Raw genomic sequence first — 19,755 nt, 5'->3', positions numbered from 1 at the left:
TTCAGGCTAACAGATGCCACTTTTAAAAAGGGATTAGTGGTCAAAAAAATTATCTTTAATTACATAAAGATTTATATATATAAATCTCAATTTAAAAATATTAATTGAGAATAGCATATTTTTTACAGCCACAACAGCTTTTTTTTTAAAGAGAACCAATTTCTTTTTTTAACGACACTTAGGTGTAACTAAAAAAATAACATACTGTGGACAGACATTACATGTGCAATACCTTCCTTGCCAACAAAAGTATTTCTTATATTTTAAAAAGCTCACACAGACAGAAAAGTAGCATGAAAATTATATACATATTGAAAAAGACTTTAAAAAAAAGTTTATTTCCAGAAATAATGTCATAATCCAACAAAATATAACAAATTTAATATTAGAATGTAAAGATTCACTGATAAATACCGTAAACAGACATTCAGACAAATATCGATGATACATCAAATAAATATAGCTAAATCTATACAAAAATATTCTTTTATTCCATGAACTAGTAAATATTTTTTTGGAGAGATAGAGAAAAAAAATCGCTTTTCTCTGGTGTCTAAACAAACTCAAACTAAGTACAAGAAAAAAAATGTGAAAACTTTGAATTCATATTTTAGGAAAATAATAAACAATGAATTAATCACACATATTGATAAATATATATATGCAAAGAATTATTACATTTATCTGGAAAGACAATTTTTTCAACTGAAAAATTCTTGCATATCGGCATTAGTGCATTTTTATTAATTTAAATGCTGCAAGCATACATATTCCAATGAGATAATTTGATTGGTTTTCGATAAGTTTTGAATGAGCATATGAAAACAACTTTCTTGATAGTGTGCTCTCATATTAACAAACGATAATGATAATTTTTTTAAACCGCCTTGTTGAGCTCTTGTTCGTTATGTGCGATCTATTATTGTGTTGCATAAAGGTATATCATTTAATGTATTTAAAAGCAACCTTTGCAAGATATACAGATATCACACAAGCAATTTTTGTTTAAAAAGGTATTGGCTATTAGACATGATATTGAAATAACTGAATAGTTATCTAAAAGTAATTAATCAATGCTTACGCAGCAAAAAACATAAGTAAAAATTACATTGGTTTATTTTTCAACAGATTTGATGCCAAATTTTTCACTGAAACTAGTATTTCAAGAAGATGGAATTTATATTCATAAACACACCTAAAAATATTATCCTTCACTTTTTATATTCATTCTGGATTCTCAATATAATAAACTTTTCGGTACTGGTCTAAAATAACATTTCTGTACACTTTCCACAAAATATAAAAAAGAAAATCTTGATTTGCTAACACAATACAAACACACATAAATCACTTCAAAATTTCAACCATATACAAAAGCATTTTTTTCATCGTAACAGCAATTTATGAAACTCTAAACAATAAACCTTATGAATTTTACATCAGTGTGCTTAGGCTCAGATATTTTTACGTTGTCTTTCCTGTGAAAGAGATGTAATCAAATGACAAGCATTTTACTTTCTCAACAATATTTGAAATGTATTGATACTATCAATATATTTGAATGTATATCATATTTGAAATGTATAACCTACTATCCCAACCTTCCTTATTAAAATGGGTCCACGCCATAGATGCTCAGGATTGTATTTAAGCAATTTGGTGAATATTGGGTTGTCTAAGAATATTCTGGGAACCGGACAAAGTGATTTCTGAGGCCCTCTACCCGGTGAGACACATTTAATTCAGAAAATTTTAACCAGATCCAATTTTCATGAGCTCCATCAGCACTCTGGGTGCCCGGGTGAGTCCATGATTTAAGATTGCACTGATTATAATTAGTTTGCATGCTAGTGAAGAAATAACAATGAAAAAGGCACAAGCATCGATAGTGTAAATCCACCTTTAAAGAAAATATCATTTCTTGGTCTCCCCCACCTTCTTATAAAAAAAGCCCACAGATCCTATATTTTACACATAACAGACTCTGCCGGGTCTATTCATGTGCCTCCAGGGAATGATGTCACACATATTGCAAAACACTTATTTTGAGCTTTCATCTAAATCATAAGCAGAAACTGGAAATTCAGAGTAGAAAACTAATGAAATTTTAGAATAAAACGATACAAGATAAAAATTGCCTAAATTCTCTTCAACAGGACAATCACACTAATGACAATTAGTCTCAAGCATTGCAATCCTGGATCCAGCCAGCAGTTTAACCTATGGATATAGTGGCCCGCTGCCCGACAATTTTGGATGGCTGGTTCCATAACCCTTTAAGACCGAGCTCGATCAATTGCATAGGTGAAATACTTCATGTTTTCAAAAATTTCCCGGTCTCAAAGGGTTAAAGTTAATGCAGATTCTTTTTTAAACACCCGTGGAATATCTCTCTGGCATTGGGTTCTAGAGAATCAATACACATCCCATGTCATACTTCCATAATGAAGTGCTTTCCCTAAGAACATGATTTTCATGCCACATGCAGTTTGTGGATTGGTTAAAAAAACTTGAATTCAAGGGTTCACATTGTTCCTCACGCTGCACATGGAGCAAGAAACCTACTCTTAGGAAAACACTGCTTAAGGACTCTGGTCTTTTTATTAACCTGGTGGCAGACTATGCCACTGTAAAAGCCAGGAAAGTTATTCTAACTTGCATGGCTATTATAAATTCACCCAGGCAAGTTCGAATAGAGCGACTTCCCTGGCTATGTATGACATGTTCTGCTATTTTACACAGACTCGGAAAATAAATGAGTCACTAAGAAACAAAATCTGATTTTGAATAATGATTTCAGTCCACCAACTTTCAGAAAAGCAATTGTATATAAATGAAAAAAAAGTCCCTTTCTCTGTTGAAAATTTGAGATCTGAAGAATAAATGATGTTTTATGCAGTCAAATACTGTTATAATGAACTCCAAGAGATTGGAGAAATCACTTCTCAATAACAAAATTTCGTTATAAAGGAATTTCAGATTTTTACATTGTTCCTGTGTAAACTTATCTGAAGGATTAGAAAAGTCTTGGCTGAAATGAGATTTTTGCTATAACGGTATTGGTTAAAACGGGAATCGACTGTACCAATACTTAAATAAGCCAAAAAGGAATATTTCTTGACAACAAAAAACAAATAAATATCAAGCTGTTAATGTAAAAAAAAAAAATTATAATTGCTTGCAAATGGTTGTGTATTCTCACAACTTTTGTAATGGTTTTAACATTCATAACTTCTAAACAAAAAAAAGAGGAAAAAAAATATTGAATAAAAATTAATTTTTCACCACACATTAAACTAAATATGTATCAGGCAAATTTTACCCACTTTCTTTATAAAAGAAATATAAAAAATAGGACACTGAAAATTGGGATCAGATTTTTTTCTAAATCGTTGTTCCATATAACGCATTAAAAAAAGACTGTCCATTAAGTAAGACGTCGTCAATTTAATAAAAAGAATACATTTTGGAAAAGAAAAATTGTGCCTATGGCACTCGTACTTCTCTATAAAAAGAGAAAATATGGCAAAGGCAAACTTTTTCCTTCCTAGCGGTATAAAATCATGCCAATAAGAGCAAAACACGAATATATACATAAAACATGAATATATCTACAATGTTTTCAAACCAAAAGAAAACAAAAAGACAACAAAAACACGCTTACATGGTTTACATACAAATATATTAAAAAAACACAAACAAGTTTCTCAGAAAATTTCGCCCATACTAACACCACCCCGAAACTGCTTAGCATCCAAATGATGAAACTTCCAAGCATGATATTAACAACCAATCACAATGCATCATGAAGTGAAAATAGAATTTTCAAAATGAAGTAACAACATTTTTTACGTAATCCAAGACTTTTTGCTCTGCAAGTATACCCATGTGATCAACATTTTTTAGTGGCAAGTGGTATATTTTATGCTTCTGTTTCCCTTGGAAACTAAGGCAACTTTCGAGACTTCTTATGTTGACAGTGCCATCCCCGTCACCGTAGACTACATCTGGGTTGCCATCTGGGAACTCATTTTTACCATAAACTAATCTGGGGAAAAGAAGAATAACAGTTATGAAGTTTACGAACTTAAAAGAAAAAAACCACTTACATTGTAAATCATTAACACTGAAGATTTACAGTAGAAATACACAAAAATCAGATACTTACTTATCAATTGTATCCTCTCCTACCCCGTGAATGCAGTGTACTTCAACTTCAGGTGGGATGAGCATGCGGGTCAAGTTGTAAGTATCCTTACGCATTTCCCAGCCATCTGGGAAATTTATGTCTTGGAAAAATTCTTGTAAATTATGAAGCGAGTAATTCTTGGTTGGAGTCTGAACAAGAACTTCTGTGCTGTTCCATAACAAATCATTTGGTGTCATGTATGCTAGACTTGGACATGTCCGCTGCTCTCGTCTGACAGATAAATGATTAATAACATACACCCCAAGATTTTCACCTGAAAAAAGTATTAGTAGAATACCAAATATATATATCAAATGCTGCATGAAAGAAAATGAAATCTACATTTAATTACATCACAATTTTCAATTCTGAATTTATCTGAGAGAACTTTACATCCAGCTTAATCTTAAAAGAAATGTAGACAGTTCATTCATATTTTTAACACAATAATAAGAGCATACCCTCATAATGGTCTATCACACCTTCAAAATCTAATTTTCCCAGCATTAGTTAAAAAAAGCTTTCATGCTGCAGGAAATGTTTCCTGCATAATGTTAAATAAGACCCAGTCACCTCACTAATTCATATTAAGGGACGACTTAAGCGAGGGTGCTTTTTTTCTGGCAATCACCTGGGTGGCAAGGGATAAGGGGCAGCATCTTAGGCTTTAGTTAGACACCAAAGTTTTAAAAAAAAATTTCAGAAGTAAAATTCACATGACACTATGCTTTTCAGCCATAACTTGGCAACAAAGAAGTTGAGGAAATGGCCAGAGCCTAGGACCTGAAACAAGAATATAGCAAGTGACAAGTGTGCATTCTAGTGTACTTCACCCAGTAACTTTTCATAGGTAATATCTGGTGTTGTACAATTTGAACCAATGTTTTCCAAATGTCACAAATGAAAAAAAAAAAAAAAAAAAAAAAGGGGAGAATTTTCATTTGGCTATAAACTATTGATAAAAAAGATATCTGAAGTTATAAAAAAGATTGAATATAAAAGTATACTTGTCCGAAAATAAAAATCTTTTTGTTTTAAGACAGAAAGTTATCACTTTAAATTTTGAGGAGTACACTTTATCACTTTGCCAGGAGAGAGACATTTCCTTAAGAAATGAAAATTTGTTCATGCAAAATTTTAAAAATCAATCAATGAAAAAATTATAGAGTCCGAAACAGGAATACAAATAGAAAGTAATGAAAAAAAAAGTTCTGTGCTAAGTACATTTAATGAAAATTGTTGGGAATATTAGTTATAGTGACGGACTCGCGATGCGAGGATCTGGGTTCGAACCCCACAGTGGTGGTCGGCTGAAGTTGGTTTTCTGTGGTTCCCAACTTCAAGGCGCAAATGCGAGCCGATCTCCCCGTTAAAAAGTCTCGCCACAGAGAGCAACAGTCCTACAACGATAAATCATTCAATCATAACACTTCACTCATAGTTAGAAAAACTGGTGGCAGATGGCAGCACTACACATAACAAGCATTACAGCGAAACAAAAAACTTCCTTCACGTCAGGTTTCACTACACGTACACGCACATTCCCACCTTTCCGCATGTACCGATTCGTTGGGGGTTCCGCGGGGGGGGGGGGGTGCATGTGTGGTGTAGCAGTAGTAGGTAGGGCCTCCAAAAAAAAAAAAAAAAAAAAGGCTCGGGGATCCATGATGTTCTTAAGTCAGCCACCTCGTTGGGCAATTTGCCTGTTGTGGCATTGTATTTGTATATACAATTTAGGTCAATTTCCCATGGAATACAAATGAGCTATATATATTCCCTTCAAATTTTATTGCACCACATCTATATATCTCACAAATTTAAGTATAATAGAACTTCAATTATATAAGCCTTGATTAACCAAGTTTCTGGTTATTCGAGAGGTACTTTTTATAAACTGTTAAAAAGAAAAAAGGCGGTAGTATTACTATATATGGTGACTGCTGCATGTTACACCAAACTGGCTCCGCTACTACAGCAGTGTGTAGCTAGAGCTTTACATGTTATGTGAAGGTTGGCGACAGTTCAGAAGTTATTTTGACTGTGACACTGTTTTTTCTTTCAAAGTATGTACAGTAATCATAGAAATGTTGTAAATTATAAATAGAAGATTTAACTTAATGTAACCTTATTCATTACATATTTTTACCGCTATATGCAGTATTTTCAGATCTTTCAGCAGATGTAATTTACTCCTTCAAATCTTTATTATATTTGACCTCAAAATCTAATAAGGTTTGTATTATCCAAGTTAGGTCTGCACCCCAATTTAGCTTGAATGATCGGGCACCTACTACACGCCAAAGTGATGGTTTTTATCATGTTTAGTTTACACATTGCATTTTAGTTTTTGTTATATTTGACATTCTTTACATTACATAGAAATATTGTTTTGTTTACTTTCATCAAAAATTCCTTATAATTAATAGTCATTTGCATTGAGTGGCGAGCACATGAGGGATATTTTATCACTAATTTTACAACATGAGTTTGGTACAAAATAGTCTCTAAGGTCTTTATTCCACACAACATCAAATCAAACGAATTCCTACTGTTGCATAACAGAAGTTTTTATTATTATTTTTTTTTAAGTGAACTAAATAAATTCTGACAAGAACCCTTTCTTACCAGAAGCATATGCTTTCAGTGCTTTGACTGCACCACCCCAAGCTCCCCCAAGGCCAATAAGTGATTTCACGTGCGTATCTTTCCATTGCTGTGTCTGGTGGTTGAGGAAATACAGCATAACTGGACATCCCATACTGTGACAGATGTATGTCACTGGAGTATTATTATTGCTTTTGAATGTTTCTTCTGACATAGATTTCACTGCACTGAAATAGTCCGTCAGTTCATCTAATAGAGAAAAACCATTAATATAAATATTTCTACAAAGTGTACACACACATTTCAAAGTATATGAATAGGTTTCTTTGCAATAAATAAAAAACCTCAATATAACAATACTCTCAGGACCGAGAAAAATATCATTATAGAGGGTTTTATTGTTATATTAAGTATCCTTGCAGCAAAGTTTTATCACAAATCCATTATTAATATTCTACTATAAACAAACATTTTAGAGGTTTAAAAATATTAATGAAACCAAATAAAAAATACATAAAAGCTTTCATCTAGCTAATTTTCAAAAAATGTTAATTACATGAAATCTCAAATTTTATAGTGAATATGAAGTTGATTGCATGATGCCAGTTTGAGTTGTTATGCTGTGGTTCAGATGTGTGATAATACAGTAGATGCCAATTTTATTAGAATCATGGATAATGTTTTCATTAGGGTAGCTATCATTTCTTGCCATCATCTCCACTGATGCTCTCATCAAGCCATAGCAGTTTCCACGATGCATATATGCATGGCATTGCAATTTGAATGCACTTCCTATAGTGAAGGTAAATGAAGGGTAATAAAATAAGTACCTTCAGCAGTGCCGTCTTACCGCATGGGCCCACCCGTCAGACCAGACATGACCCAGGCTGTCCCTCCCGGGATGTAAGCCTTTTGCCCGTGTGGGTTGGGTCACGCTGGGGAGCACGGCCCAGGGCCTCAAGAGAAAAGGGGCCTCACAAAAATGAGATCCGGTTGAAATTTTCTAGGATTTACCAGGTAGGGCCTCCGAAAAACTATTTGGTACGGGGGTCCACGATACTCTTAAGACGGCCCTGACCTTCAGTACTTCGGTTAAAATCATATATTTTGTTTCATTTGACCACATTAATAGTTTATAGGTCGACAGTTTTTCCTGAAAGGATTTATAGTAAACACGCATACTAAAAACAGTATTTACATACATATGAAGAGGCATATTTACAGGGCTGAAAGCTCAGTAAAGCAGAAAATTTAGGGAATGAATGTTCAAGAGAATTACACTAGAAAGGAGGAGGGCATTGCAACTAGCATAACCTGCAGGCAGCAAAACCAAAAATCCACCTTCTGTGAGCACGCATTACAATCCTCATTAAACAGGTCTATTTTAACTCCATGCAATAGCCAAATTAAAAAAAAAGTCAATCTTAGATTGAAATAAAAAATTGAAGTTTTAGTAAGATAAGCACTGAAACAGTACAATGCAGCAGCACAATTGAACATCTCACAACCAGTTTTGTGATTTTCCATCAGAAAAACACAACTGTCCTATTCAAAACTGGACGTGTGGCCATCTCGCTTGTATCTGGATTTTCTTCGGATATAGCCTAATTACCAATTGGTTATTGTTTTATCATGATCCCTGATGTAATTACATGTAATCTATGTGTATATATACTAGCTATAATACCTGGCGCTGCCCGGGTTTTCTTCAATGAAACTTTTTAGATCACATGATATATCCCTGTTTCTTTAAGGAACATACAAACATGGCCACATTAACCAATCGTGTTTTGTGTTCCAGCGGTGATGTCATTGGGCTTCCATATTTTGAAGTGAAAAAGGCAGATGCTTGAATTTTCGTGTTATGTAAGTATCCTGTTGTATGCATGCTCTCTGCAGAGAGACTTTTCCAACAGGAAACCGGCTCACATTCGCAATCTACTGATGCTGTCAGCCAAAGTTCCAGACAAAACATCCAATTTGGTTCTAGCTCTAGATTAGTCACAATGAAAATGGTGAAAAACACTGCACAGTAATAATGACCCTGGGAGTAACAGCTTACAAGAACTTTTAAATTTGTTATTTTTTTGTCAGGTTCAGCATATTCAAACCAATTCATCTTGAGAAACACCCAAACTAATTTTCTATTCAGGTTTTTTTCCCCCAAAATTCCCCTCATAGGAAAAAAAAAGATAAAAGTTTATAGCATATAAGAACATCTTGAAAACTGTGCTACTTTTTATTCATTTATGTTACTCACAACAACAAATGAAGAAATTTACTGTAAAATTTAACCGAAGTTGGTTTAGAAACATTTAGTTCCTTCCCTGGAATAAGCGGATACAGATGCCTCAAATGGAAACAATAATTCTGGTCTAATTCTGCTCTCCTGCCAATGCCAATAATGTACATTATTCACTGGACGGAACAGGGTTCTCTCTGTTCCAGAGTATAGGTGAATATCTATACTCCGAGCTTGTCAGAGAAATTTATTGTGTAACAGTGAAATGGAGTGAAAGAGGCTTTTTTTAATTAGATCTCATACAATCACTGACTTGGAAAAAATTCTGGAACTATATACAGTGATGCCTCAGCCAGAGAAGAGGATTCATTCTGGAATTGCGTGTGTTAGCTCAATTATGATTTCTCATAGATTTCTATAGGGCAAATTATTGAATTCTTTCCTAAAACGGCCTAAAATTTAAAGATAAGTTTTTAAAAACACCAAGCAATGCTTTAAAAAATACAAAAACTGACTGTAGGCTAAAATGAACAGCTTCAAAATTGTATAAATGGGAATCTACAGGAAGACGAGAAATACTAAAGATCTTTTTATTTTACACTAAATGTACACAACCAACATCAGCTTTAGTCTACTAAAGCTGTTGTTGCCATAACAAAGTCTGGATCATATAGGTGTCCCTCATCAGCTCATTTCTGTGTCTGAAAAATACAGATGAAAAATATAAGCTCATAGAATGTGTCCAGACTGTTCAGTTTGATGTTGAGTCTTGCACTGAAAGAACGTGTGCTTTGAAAACATAGGCACTTTTTTTCAAATGCATTTTCTATTATACTCAAATCTTTCATTTTACATGAAAAAGTTCAGAAACTCGCAGAAAGAGAATTGAAGGTACATCTGGAAAAAATGCAGAGGTGGACATGAGTTAATAGAACTCGAGTGGCAGTAATTCTGATGATGATTGGTGCTAAAATTCAGCTCATGATGCAACTGCTTTATATTATCACGGACATACATGTAAACAAAAATGAAGGAAAATCTCTATCTCTTCTGTAGCTTAGTGGTCAGAGCACTCGTCCGGCAATCGAGGGACCCGGGTTCGACTCCCAGTAGAGGCAGAGATGAGTTTTTTCCTTCCTTAAAAAATTAACATCTCAAGTAATAAATATCTTCACAACATCCAGTCTTCTGTATATCTTGTATAAACAAAAACAGTTGTTAGCGGAATCTGTATTCATCTGCAGAAGCAGAAAAATACTTTTGTTAGCCGAAAAATTCTTAAGCCAAGGTATGACTACTTTTTTTAAATTGTTTTTGCTCAGCAACTGATGTTGGCTAAAGTGGCATTTAAAAACTAAAACCAATTTCATAAAGTAATTGATTGGGAAAATAAATAATTAATAACGCATTGAGTATCAGAGGTTGCTGACCAGATCTCCAAAATTTTTGAATGAAACAGCTAATGGCATAAAAAATGTGCAAGAAAAAAAAAATCTAAATGATAAATTTATCAACTTACTTGGAGCTTTCCTATAATCATACGGAGCCCCTTTAATATCAACTCCTCTAGTATATCCAACTGCTATAAGGGTTTCAACAATGCTAAAAAAATAGGCACCTATAAAGGAAAAAACTGCAGCTTATATTTTACACAGCCATACACAGGGAATGTACAGCCTAAGTTGGCATGTTCTGAGCTGTCTACAACCTTAACAACTCTGCTATCAACAACTTATGAAACTTTAGTCTTAATGAAGAAATAAGAAGAAATTTCGAAGTCCTGAAGAAATGAGGATGGTAATGGTCCGTTTAGATAGCCTGACACACGAGTTGGAGCAGTTTAGTCACATGACTGCATAAAATTAGCATATGCACTCACTATAATGTCGGAGCTACTGATTTTTTTCCATCTCAATTTCTTTCCCATCCCTTCATCAAGAGGTTCTTACATAGTTTCTGATGGATAGTTAAGGCAGTAGCCAGCTCAGAACATGCAAACTTTAATTATAGATATCTTATTCATTACAATTTATATATTTTATACAACTGAAAACTTGGTAACTTATTCTTAAGTTATTTTCTTTTTCTTATGAGATAATGTTATTTTTGTCTCTTGATATTTCAATTATGAAAGTCTCATGTACCTGCATAAAACTTATAAAAAAAGTAATGCAAGCATGTAAATATTTTTTGAATAAAAATTCTGTTAACATAGATTTGTTTACTTCTTCACAGAGGCTTCAATTTATTTATTCAATTACTTTTCAAATTATTATACAAGGATTTGTGTGAAATATTATGTATGTAAACAAGAGCAATAACTACTTTGGATATGTTTATCACATATTGATATAATACATATATTACATATCTAAGTTCATGGTTACATTTTCTGTTTGCGGTTTCTTGTAACATTTTAATATGTGAATCTTGCACATAAACGCTTACATAAAAAAGGTAGAAGAATTATAAAAAGTGTGCTTGTGATTCCAAGAAATTATCACATTTTTGCTCCCAAAACAATCTTTTAAAAATACTTCAAAATATACATATTCTAAACAATGCACCATGCAGCAATTTTTGGAATACATAAACTAACCTTAAAATAAAATTTTAAAGAAAGCAACACATTTTCTTCGGAAACAAACAATTTTCCCCAAAAAAAAATCTGGGTTTTTAGGCTAAAAATTGGGAGCAAATTTTACAACCCTGTTTGAAGCATCTGGTAAGTCATGACAATCCAAGAACTTTACGTTAAAGCAGCATTTCACGCCACGTGCTTAACATTTCCCAGCACACACACTTCAGTCAGTTGTGGAACGTGCCATCTTGCGATTTCACACGGTATCCGAAAATGATGGCCATCATGTGTAGCAAAATATAGTTAAAACTTCTCAGTAGCAAAGTATGTTAAGCTTTACCATCGGAGGAGGGGGGGGGGGTGCCATCCTCAGACAACATAATCATAGTCGAATGAAAAAAAATCTTTTCTATTTAAAGAAAAATTTGAACTGCAAGTTCATTTAAATACAGCACTTCATAGGCAGAGATAGAGAGAAAAAGCTGAGGTATAATGATGCCAATTCATATATATATCCATATACCGGTTCCATCATTGATGCTGGGCAGGCATCATTCATTCCCCATATCTACGCCCATGCACCACATGAGCTCCTGTGCCCCACCATCCCCAAGCAACTTTGCAAGGTCCTTAGCAATTAATAACAACGCAGAGTCCCTCAGTAATTCATGAATATTCAATGCAATGCCTCCCTACATATGCTCTTGTGGGTCGTATATACGGATGTATGGCAACTCTAGCACCCCCAATGTTTTTATTGTATCAGAGCTCCTACTATGAAATGTTCTCTCTGGAACAAGCTCTGTGAGAGTGACCTTACATGTTGATAAGGTCACTCTCAAACTCTCTCATTCTGTCACATGCATTTATGAATATGTTATCACGATATAGCTAAAGCACCTGTATTATATTAAGGTTCTGCAGGGATCCCAGTAGAACTAGTCAGTACTGATTGACGACATTTCAAAAAAATGCCATTCAATAAAAATAAGTAAAATACGCAAGAAACTCACTGATTTTTCCAAAAAAAAAATCTGAACAAAAACTGTTTCTGTAGGATTAAGAGTATCTCCTGTAGCTCTATCGTTGAGTCGGGCCGTCTGTAGAAACTATGGACAATCCATAGCAGTTGACAACTTTGCTTTTTTTTCATTTTATGACAGAATTTTGCTGCTCATTGTTTGTTACATTCAATCTTATGTAAACTTCTGGTGCGTAATAAAATATTTAATCCTAGAAAAAAGACTATGGACTTCACCACAAAAGCTTTGAAATATATTCAAAAGAGAAGGGAAAAAATCTCACTTGGAGAAATCTGACTGGGGTCCAACCACTCCACACTTGAGGTGTTTCCAAAACCTGGAATTCTAATCTGTACACCGGGTGAATTTGAACTTTTCCTAGTGACATTGTCATAGACTAATCTGCAAATCAAGTAAAAATATTAGTTGCAAAGGCATGTGAAAATTATCTTATCAAATGCCTTATACTTGTTAAGATTAATGATGCACACATTTCTCTGTCATCAGATAATTTAACAGTAAACTCAGTATACAACAATTATTACACAGGAAAAAAAATCAAATCATAATTTTGCAAGCAAAAATTCTTTTTTTGTCAATTTAGATCAAGTTCATTTATTGAAAATACATTATTGCATTATAACAGTCTTGGAAAATTGATGAGAAATTCTGTGAAGGAATAATGATTTTGTAATGCAGATTCATTATCATGGTGTAAAAACAGCTTTTACTGTGCCCTTGATTACTTCATGTGTGGAAATGCTGACAACTCATGATATACGAGCAATCATATATAAATTAACAAACCGGGATACACATGAGCAGCTCAAGGAGATTAATTGTACAGAAAGTTTAACATGGTCCTCAAGCAGCAACAGAATTCAATAAAAAAAGACTGACTTAGGGTGAAGCAAATAAGCTCATGTACTAGGGTGTTGCTTTGCCATACATGAGCAGATCAAATTTCCATGTTGGACATTCACTTTAAGTCAGGGCTTAACAGGGATCAGAAACCAGGGATCAAATCAGTATTGCATACTGAAAAACATAAAATTTTCTATGTGTACTACTAAAACTGGAGTCTGAGGGAGCAAGGCAGTAGTGGGGGAGGGACTTGGGAGTCCCAAAATGTGAGAAAATGACCGGAAAAAGATGGCCAAATCTATTGCTTTTTACTTTGGTCCCCCTCCCAAACGAAATTTCTGGCTACTGAGGGAGACATGGAATTATTGGAAATTGTCAGAGCTTGGCCCATTAGAAAAAAAAAATCTGTTTCCAAGTGCAATATTAGTGGACATCGTGCTGATTGGAAGTTTTAAAAAGGGTATTTCAGAATTTAGATCGATAAACTGCAACTGCAAAAGAATGTTTCAAAATTTTTCTTGAGTTTGTCCCTTAATATATTATTAAAAACCCAAGTTCCGAATTTGTCCACTAGATGTCGCCACTATGCAGTTATGGGTACCTATATATCTTTACTGTGGTGTTCCCTTTAAATTAATTCAGGCTCCTACTCCCATACCAAACAGTTGTTCGAAGCCTGATTTAAACAGCGCAAGCAACAAGGCTAGACATCACTCATGCTGTAAATCTTGTGTGCCAGTTTTGCAACAATAATGGGAAATCCCACTGGACTGGTGTGAAAAGAATTATGAGATATCTTCAAGGATCTGCAAACATGACCTTAACATACTCCAAGGATTATACTGCAGAAGTGATTGGCTAGTGTGATGCCAAATTTGGTGGTGAAGTGGGTGATCGTTGGTCAACTACTGGATACGTTTTTATTATCGTCGGAGGTGCAGTGTCATGGTGCACTAAACATCAGCCAACCATTGCGACCAGTACAGTATATAGATCAACAAAATGGTGAAAGAGAACTTGGACTGTCTTCTATGAAACCAGTTCCACTTTACTGTGACAATAACGGGACAATAAATTTGACCAAAAATAGAGTATACCATGGAAGAACAAAGCATATTGATATCCAACATCATTTTGTGAGTGAAGCTGTGAACCTCGGCCATATCATTGCCAGAAATATGAACACTTCAACAGATCAAAACATGAAATATGCGTTCAAGCCATGGGCTTGAAGTGAACAGTGTTATTTTCATGATTGCATTTGCTTTTCTGAGTAGATTTTTATTTCATTATTGCATCCAATGATGAGTTATTTCACTATTGTGTTTATTTTTTGATTTCATATAATCAAGTGATTTTGATATTTTTGTGGTAATTACAATTATATTGATTTTTTGTGGTTTATTTATTCAAAGCTCAAGTAGGAGTATTAAAAATGTAAGTTCTGAATTTGCCCACTAGAGGTCGCCAACCTATGTGTATCTTTACTGTTAATTCAGGCTCCTACTACCATGGAGGTATGTGTGTTGTGTGTTTTTTTAGCGCTCTCCTCCTTAATGAGTCATCCTTTTATATATGCTGTTCTTTCCCTCATTTTCAGCAACTTTTGAATTCAAATATCTCGGTTAATATTGCAATTTAGAAACAGTTTTTTTTACTCAAGAGAGACCAGGGCAAGAACTTCCCAATTGGATGTTATAGGACAGGGAGAACCCCCTATCAAAATATAAAATTTTGAACCTTAGTACATATATGTACCAGGAAAAAAGAAATGTCATATCGAAAATGTGAATATTATTTAGATATTTTTTTCTAATGGGAAGTATGTTTCTATCACTAAATGGTTCAAAAGATAGAGAGTGTATAAGGAAAGACTTTATAAACGAGCTTGACAAATAGAAAAAATTTTAGACACCAGCAAAACTTCTTAGGAGCCCCAAAAATAATTATAATCTCAAGAAAAACAGTCCTAAATTATGTTTTTTAAACTTTTTCTGGGACTTCATATTCTTTAGCCATGTTGAAAGACATCGTCATGAAATCAGAAAATTTTGCGTCATTCATAGACTAAAATTCTGTGGTGTAAACATGATATCTCCAAAAAATGGCTTTTAGATCTAAAAATAAGTCTTGTTAATTATAACTAATTTCAAGTGAGATAAATGCACAAATATGTGCGTACAGCTATAAAACATTCTGATGTGATATTTTCATTTGTATTTGTGTGTATGCTTTATTTTCTATTTTTAAATGACAATAAAGTGCTTACATCTCAAAAATGGGATTTTACAGTTATGTTCTGACCAAACACCACAGAATTTATACTTTATCTCATACACACAGAGAAAATTTTTAGGCGCTAATACCAATTTTAAAGTTGCCATGGCATCCTGGCACTCCTCAAGCCCTGCTTTGTACCCTGTTTATTTTTTTTGTCTTGTAAGAAATTTGACTCGAGCCTGAATTATTTCTCAATTTTTCAAGCCCTGCTTCAGGGCAATATACAAGATATTTTGAAGATAAAATTGTAATAAAAAATAATTATAAGTTCAATAGTAATTTACAGCTAATGCGTATCACAGTATTTTAGAGTACTTTAAAATACTGTGGTACACTAGCTATAATAAAAATATAAGTTCAACAGCGATTTACAAGATTTGAAAAAAATATATAGTAGACGAATTTATTGTTATATCGAGTATTGTTGTAACAAGGTTTCAGTGTGGTTATCACCCATTGACAATTGCCAGAGTGTCGCTTAAGTACTTTGAGTTCAGGAAAGAGAGCCAGCCACGCAAGATTTGCAAGATTTTTGAAAATTCTGATCACACATTCCCAAGACATGAGAAGAGAATTTTTGGCAAGAATTTTTTTTTTTTGTCAAACAAGAACACAAATTACCTTATGTTATCAACCCAACATTCCAAAACATATGGGAAGAGAAGTTCGAGATTGAGCCACAAGTTGAAATAATCATCAGTCTTTTTGTTGCAATAATAATGTGAGGTCTTTGGCTTGTCAAGCTTCGCTTCCAGCTGACTTCCTCCATCACCAGGAACTGTTTAGTTTTTCGAACACAAAAAAAAAGATTGCCATGAATATAGATAATCCATCAAACAACGTTTATATCATAAAGAGAAGAAAAAATATTTATAAAAACTCTTATCAAATTAAGATATGCTTCTCCCTTTTTCTTAAAAAAAAATTAATTTTATTCTTCAGTTTCTTGTAAATAAGCTGCACCACCCAGAAAAATGGTCCGAGAAAAGGTTTCCTCATCATTTTCATGGGCAGTGCATGTTTTAGTTTTTTTTTTGATTTATTGCTATTGGGTTGCTGTATTCAGGCTATGACAACCATATTTTCATATATATATATATATTATATGCCTCTCTTTCTTGCCTTGAAATCTTATGCGTGAACAATTCTGCAGTGGTGGAAAAATCTTGTTATCTACAATGATTCGGTTCCTGGACTGAAACGTTTGATTTCAATGACTCATGGGGGAATTTCCAGTGCTTAATGCACTGGAGAAGTAAGAGTAAAGAAGGGTTTCACAAAGTGATGAGAAAGTCATCTGGGATATAAAATCTGTAGAGAATATGAAGTTTATATTACTGGAGGGAGTATGACGTCAACGGTCTCTGCCTTGGCAGTGCTGAGAATGGTCTCCCCAACATCCATTCGTCGGAAGATCACGTGACTCAGTGAAAACACACGATCTCCCGTTATTTTCTTATGGCATAAATAGGAGTTTAAAACAATAAATGAAAGAAATAATTTCAGCATCAATGTGATAATTCCAAAAATACGAGAGATAAAATTTCAGCATTAATGAAAGATTATTCCAGAATTAAGAAAAGAGATAATTCAAAAATTAATGAAAGTGATATTTTCAGCATTAACCAAAGGTAATTCCAGCATTAATGAAAGATAATTCCAGCATTAATGAAAGATAATTCCAGCATTAATGAAAGATAATTCCAGCATTAATGAAAGATAATTCCAGCATTAATGAAAGATAATTCCAGCATTAATGAAAGATAATTCTGGAATTAATCAAATACTTTCAGCATTGACGAAATTAATCATTCCAAATTTAATGAAAGTGATAATTCCAGAATTAATGAAAGATAATTCGATAATTCAATATAATGTAAGAAAAATTCTAGAATTAATGAAAGATAATTTGGTTACTCTGTTAATCATTGCTATACTCTAACACTTTTTAAGGTTACTCTTTTGATCATTCACATGCTTGCAAAACTCTTTAGAAAGGCAACAACTAGGATTTTTTCCACTCCCTCCCCCCAACTTTAAAATTTGATAATTTCGTAAGTGTTCTTCGTTTCCACCTAAAACTTCTGCACGGGACAATTGCTTCCCCATAGTTCTGTAACAGCTCTCTCTCACTCGATTCTTCACTCCTGTGCTTGCAAACTAAGTCATTCGTTTGTTCATTCACATGCTTGCATACTCTTCAGGTCAGTCGTTTCTTCACTCACATGCTTGCAAGCTCTCTAGGTCATTCGTTTGTCACTAACATGCTTGTAAACTCTCTAGGTCACTTGTTTGTTCACTCACATACTTGCATACTCTATAGGTCACTCACTCACATGCTTGCAAACTCTCTAGGTCACTTGTTTGTGCACTCACATACTTGCATACTCTATAGGTCACTCACTCACATGCTTGCAAACTCTCTAGGTCACTCGTTTGTTCGGACTAGATCTCACTGAACTAGTCCTTCGCTCTCTGGGCTAAGACAGATTTATGGTGGGCTATTTGCCACCGCTCCCTTACTATGAATTTTTTAGCGGACCCATTCCTCAAATTTTTGCGGCCCTGGGCAAAAGCCAGCTAAGCCCTCCCCATGGCCCCCCACATCCTGAAGCAGGGCCCCTAGGCTGGGATATTTTACGGGCACCCCGACCAGACTTTCACGGGGCCCCCCCTTTATGATGAATTTATAGCCTGAAAAAACAAAAAAATGATTGAAATCCTCCCGGGTCCCAGGGCTGGAGCCTCGTCAGCCCACCCCTTGTGGGGGGCCATGGCCCTCCCTCCCCTGTGTTTGTCACACACAAGCTTGTAAACTCTCTAGGCCACTTGCCTGACGCCACTAGGGCAAGCAATTCTTCCCCCCCCCCCCCCATCTACATGAAATTCACAAATTTATTCAACGATGACACACGTGCAAGGTCACTCACGAGGACCTCAACTTCGGACTGATGTCACGAATTCTAGAGTCAGTGGTGTATGCAAAAATAACTATCAAATGAATGATCTTACCTAAGATCACGGGACTACGCCGCTGTGCAGCACCAGCACGCTTCACTCCTACCAGGCTGTGACTGAAGCAACAACAAGGGAAAGTTGTTGTCACGAGAAGTAGCGTAACCAGCAACGATGATACGCTAGGGAAAGTTATTTCTTTGGTTGACCAACTGATCATTGAACTACTCGTTGATTAAATTAATTAATCAAATCAAATATAAAATCTCAACAGAGCTTCCTTTTTCCTTCTCTCTCTTTACCTCGGAAATCAATTGTGGAATCGAGACAGGAATATAAATAACGAGCCGTCGCGAGAATCCGAGGGTTTTTGTTTCCTTCGCAAGGCTTGTGGTCGGCAGAGAAAGTCACGTGACTCCCCTGCAAATAGAAGTCGGCTGATTTTACGTCACGGCCGCGAGGGGGCGTGGCTCGGTGTCATCGTTTTTTTATACTGTAGATGGCGGTTGCGAAATTGATCAAATATGTTTGTTTTGACTTTTCTTTTTCAAAAACCGTTTAAAAGTGTTATCGGATGAGGGTATTATATAAAGATTGTCATTCATAATAATTTTATATTGCTGTTATTTTTTCTGCTGTTATCTCGGTGTGTGTTATCTGTGTTATGAAAGATACGATTTCTTCATCGGCACAGTGGCGTAACCTTCCGCGTGACCGGTGGGCAGGAGGAGGGTCGCCGAATTTAGAGGGCATGGCCTGAATATCGCAAATATCACACTTGGAAAATCGATATCACCCTTATAAGGCTGTAATCATGCCAGGGAAGTGTCAGGGGGCCCCCGTACGCGGGGCTGTCTTCACGGACCCCATAAGCTGCAGCTGGTACACTAGGCCAGTCCCTTATCCAGACTGGGGCAATGCCCCAAGCCAAGTGGGTGCCCCAAACCACTCCTTTTTAAAAAGTATAACCGCATTTTTGAGACCCCAAGAAAAAGTCTGGTCCGGGGCCTCGAGACGG

General features: G+C 34.9%; 1 protein-coding gene across 2 annotated transcripts; it reads right to left on the bottom strand.

Moving 5' to 3' along the window:
• Positions 1-317: 317 nt before the first annotated feature.
• LOC149070513 (lysosomal phospholipase A and acyltransferase-like) lies at positions 318-19,159 on the bottom strand. Of its 2 annotated transcripts, none has more exons than XM_089249185.1 (7): positions 18,795-19,159; positions 16,404-16,560; positions 12,922-13,040; positions 10,555-10,668; positions 6,815-7,042; positions 4,169-4,463; positions 318-4,048 (listed from the first exon to the last, which is right to left on the bottom strand). In XM_089249185.1, the coding sequence occupies exons 1-7, from the start codon at positions 18,955-18,957 to the stop codon at positions 3,826-3,828; spliced, it is 1,299 nt and encodes a 432-aa protein (XP_089105311.1). In that variant the 5' UTR covers positions 18,958-19,159; the 3' UTR covers positions 318-3,825. The 2 variants fall into 2 exon arrangements, with proteins under 2 accessions (XP_089105311.1, XP_089105312.1); XM_089249186.1 differs by having other exon boundaries at positions 10,555-10,653; positions 18,795-19,129.
• Positions 19,160-19,755: the final 596 nt, after the last annotated feature.

This window comes from Pholcus phalangioides, unplaced genomic scaffold (assembly GCF_987345545.1).
Source record: "Pholcus phalangioides strain wild (caught in Gottingen) unplaced genomic scaffold, Ppha-v1.0 ptg000021l_1, whole genome shotgun sequence".
Lineage (NCBI taxonomy): Eukaryota > Metazoa > Arthropoda > Arachnida > Araneae > Pholcidae > Pholcus > Pholcus phalangioides.
This window is presented reverse-complemented; position numbering and strand designations above follow the sequence as displayed.

Coding starts and splice junctions, on each gene's coding strand:
- LOC149070513 (XM_089249185.1), bottom strand. CDS start 18,957: ATGATCAGTTGGTCAACCAAAGAAATAACTTTCCCTAGCGTATCATCG. Junction 13,041..16,403: donor TGTTGGGTTGATAACATAAG/GTAATTTGTGTT, acceptor CTTGATTTGCAG/ATTAGTCTATGACAATGTCA. Junction 10,669..12,921: donor CCCCAGTCAGATTTCTCCAA/GTGAGATTTTTT, acceptor TATAAGCTGCAG/TTTTTTCCTTTATAGGTGCC.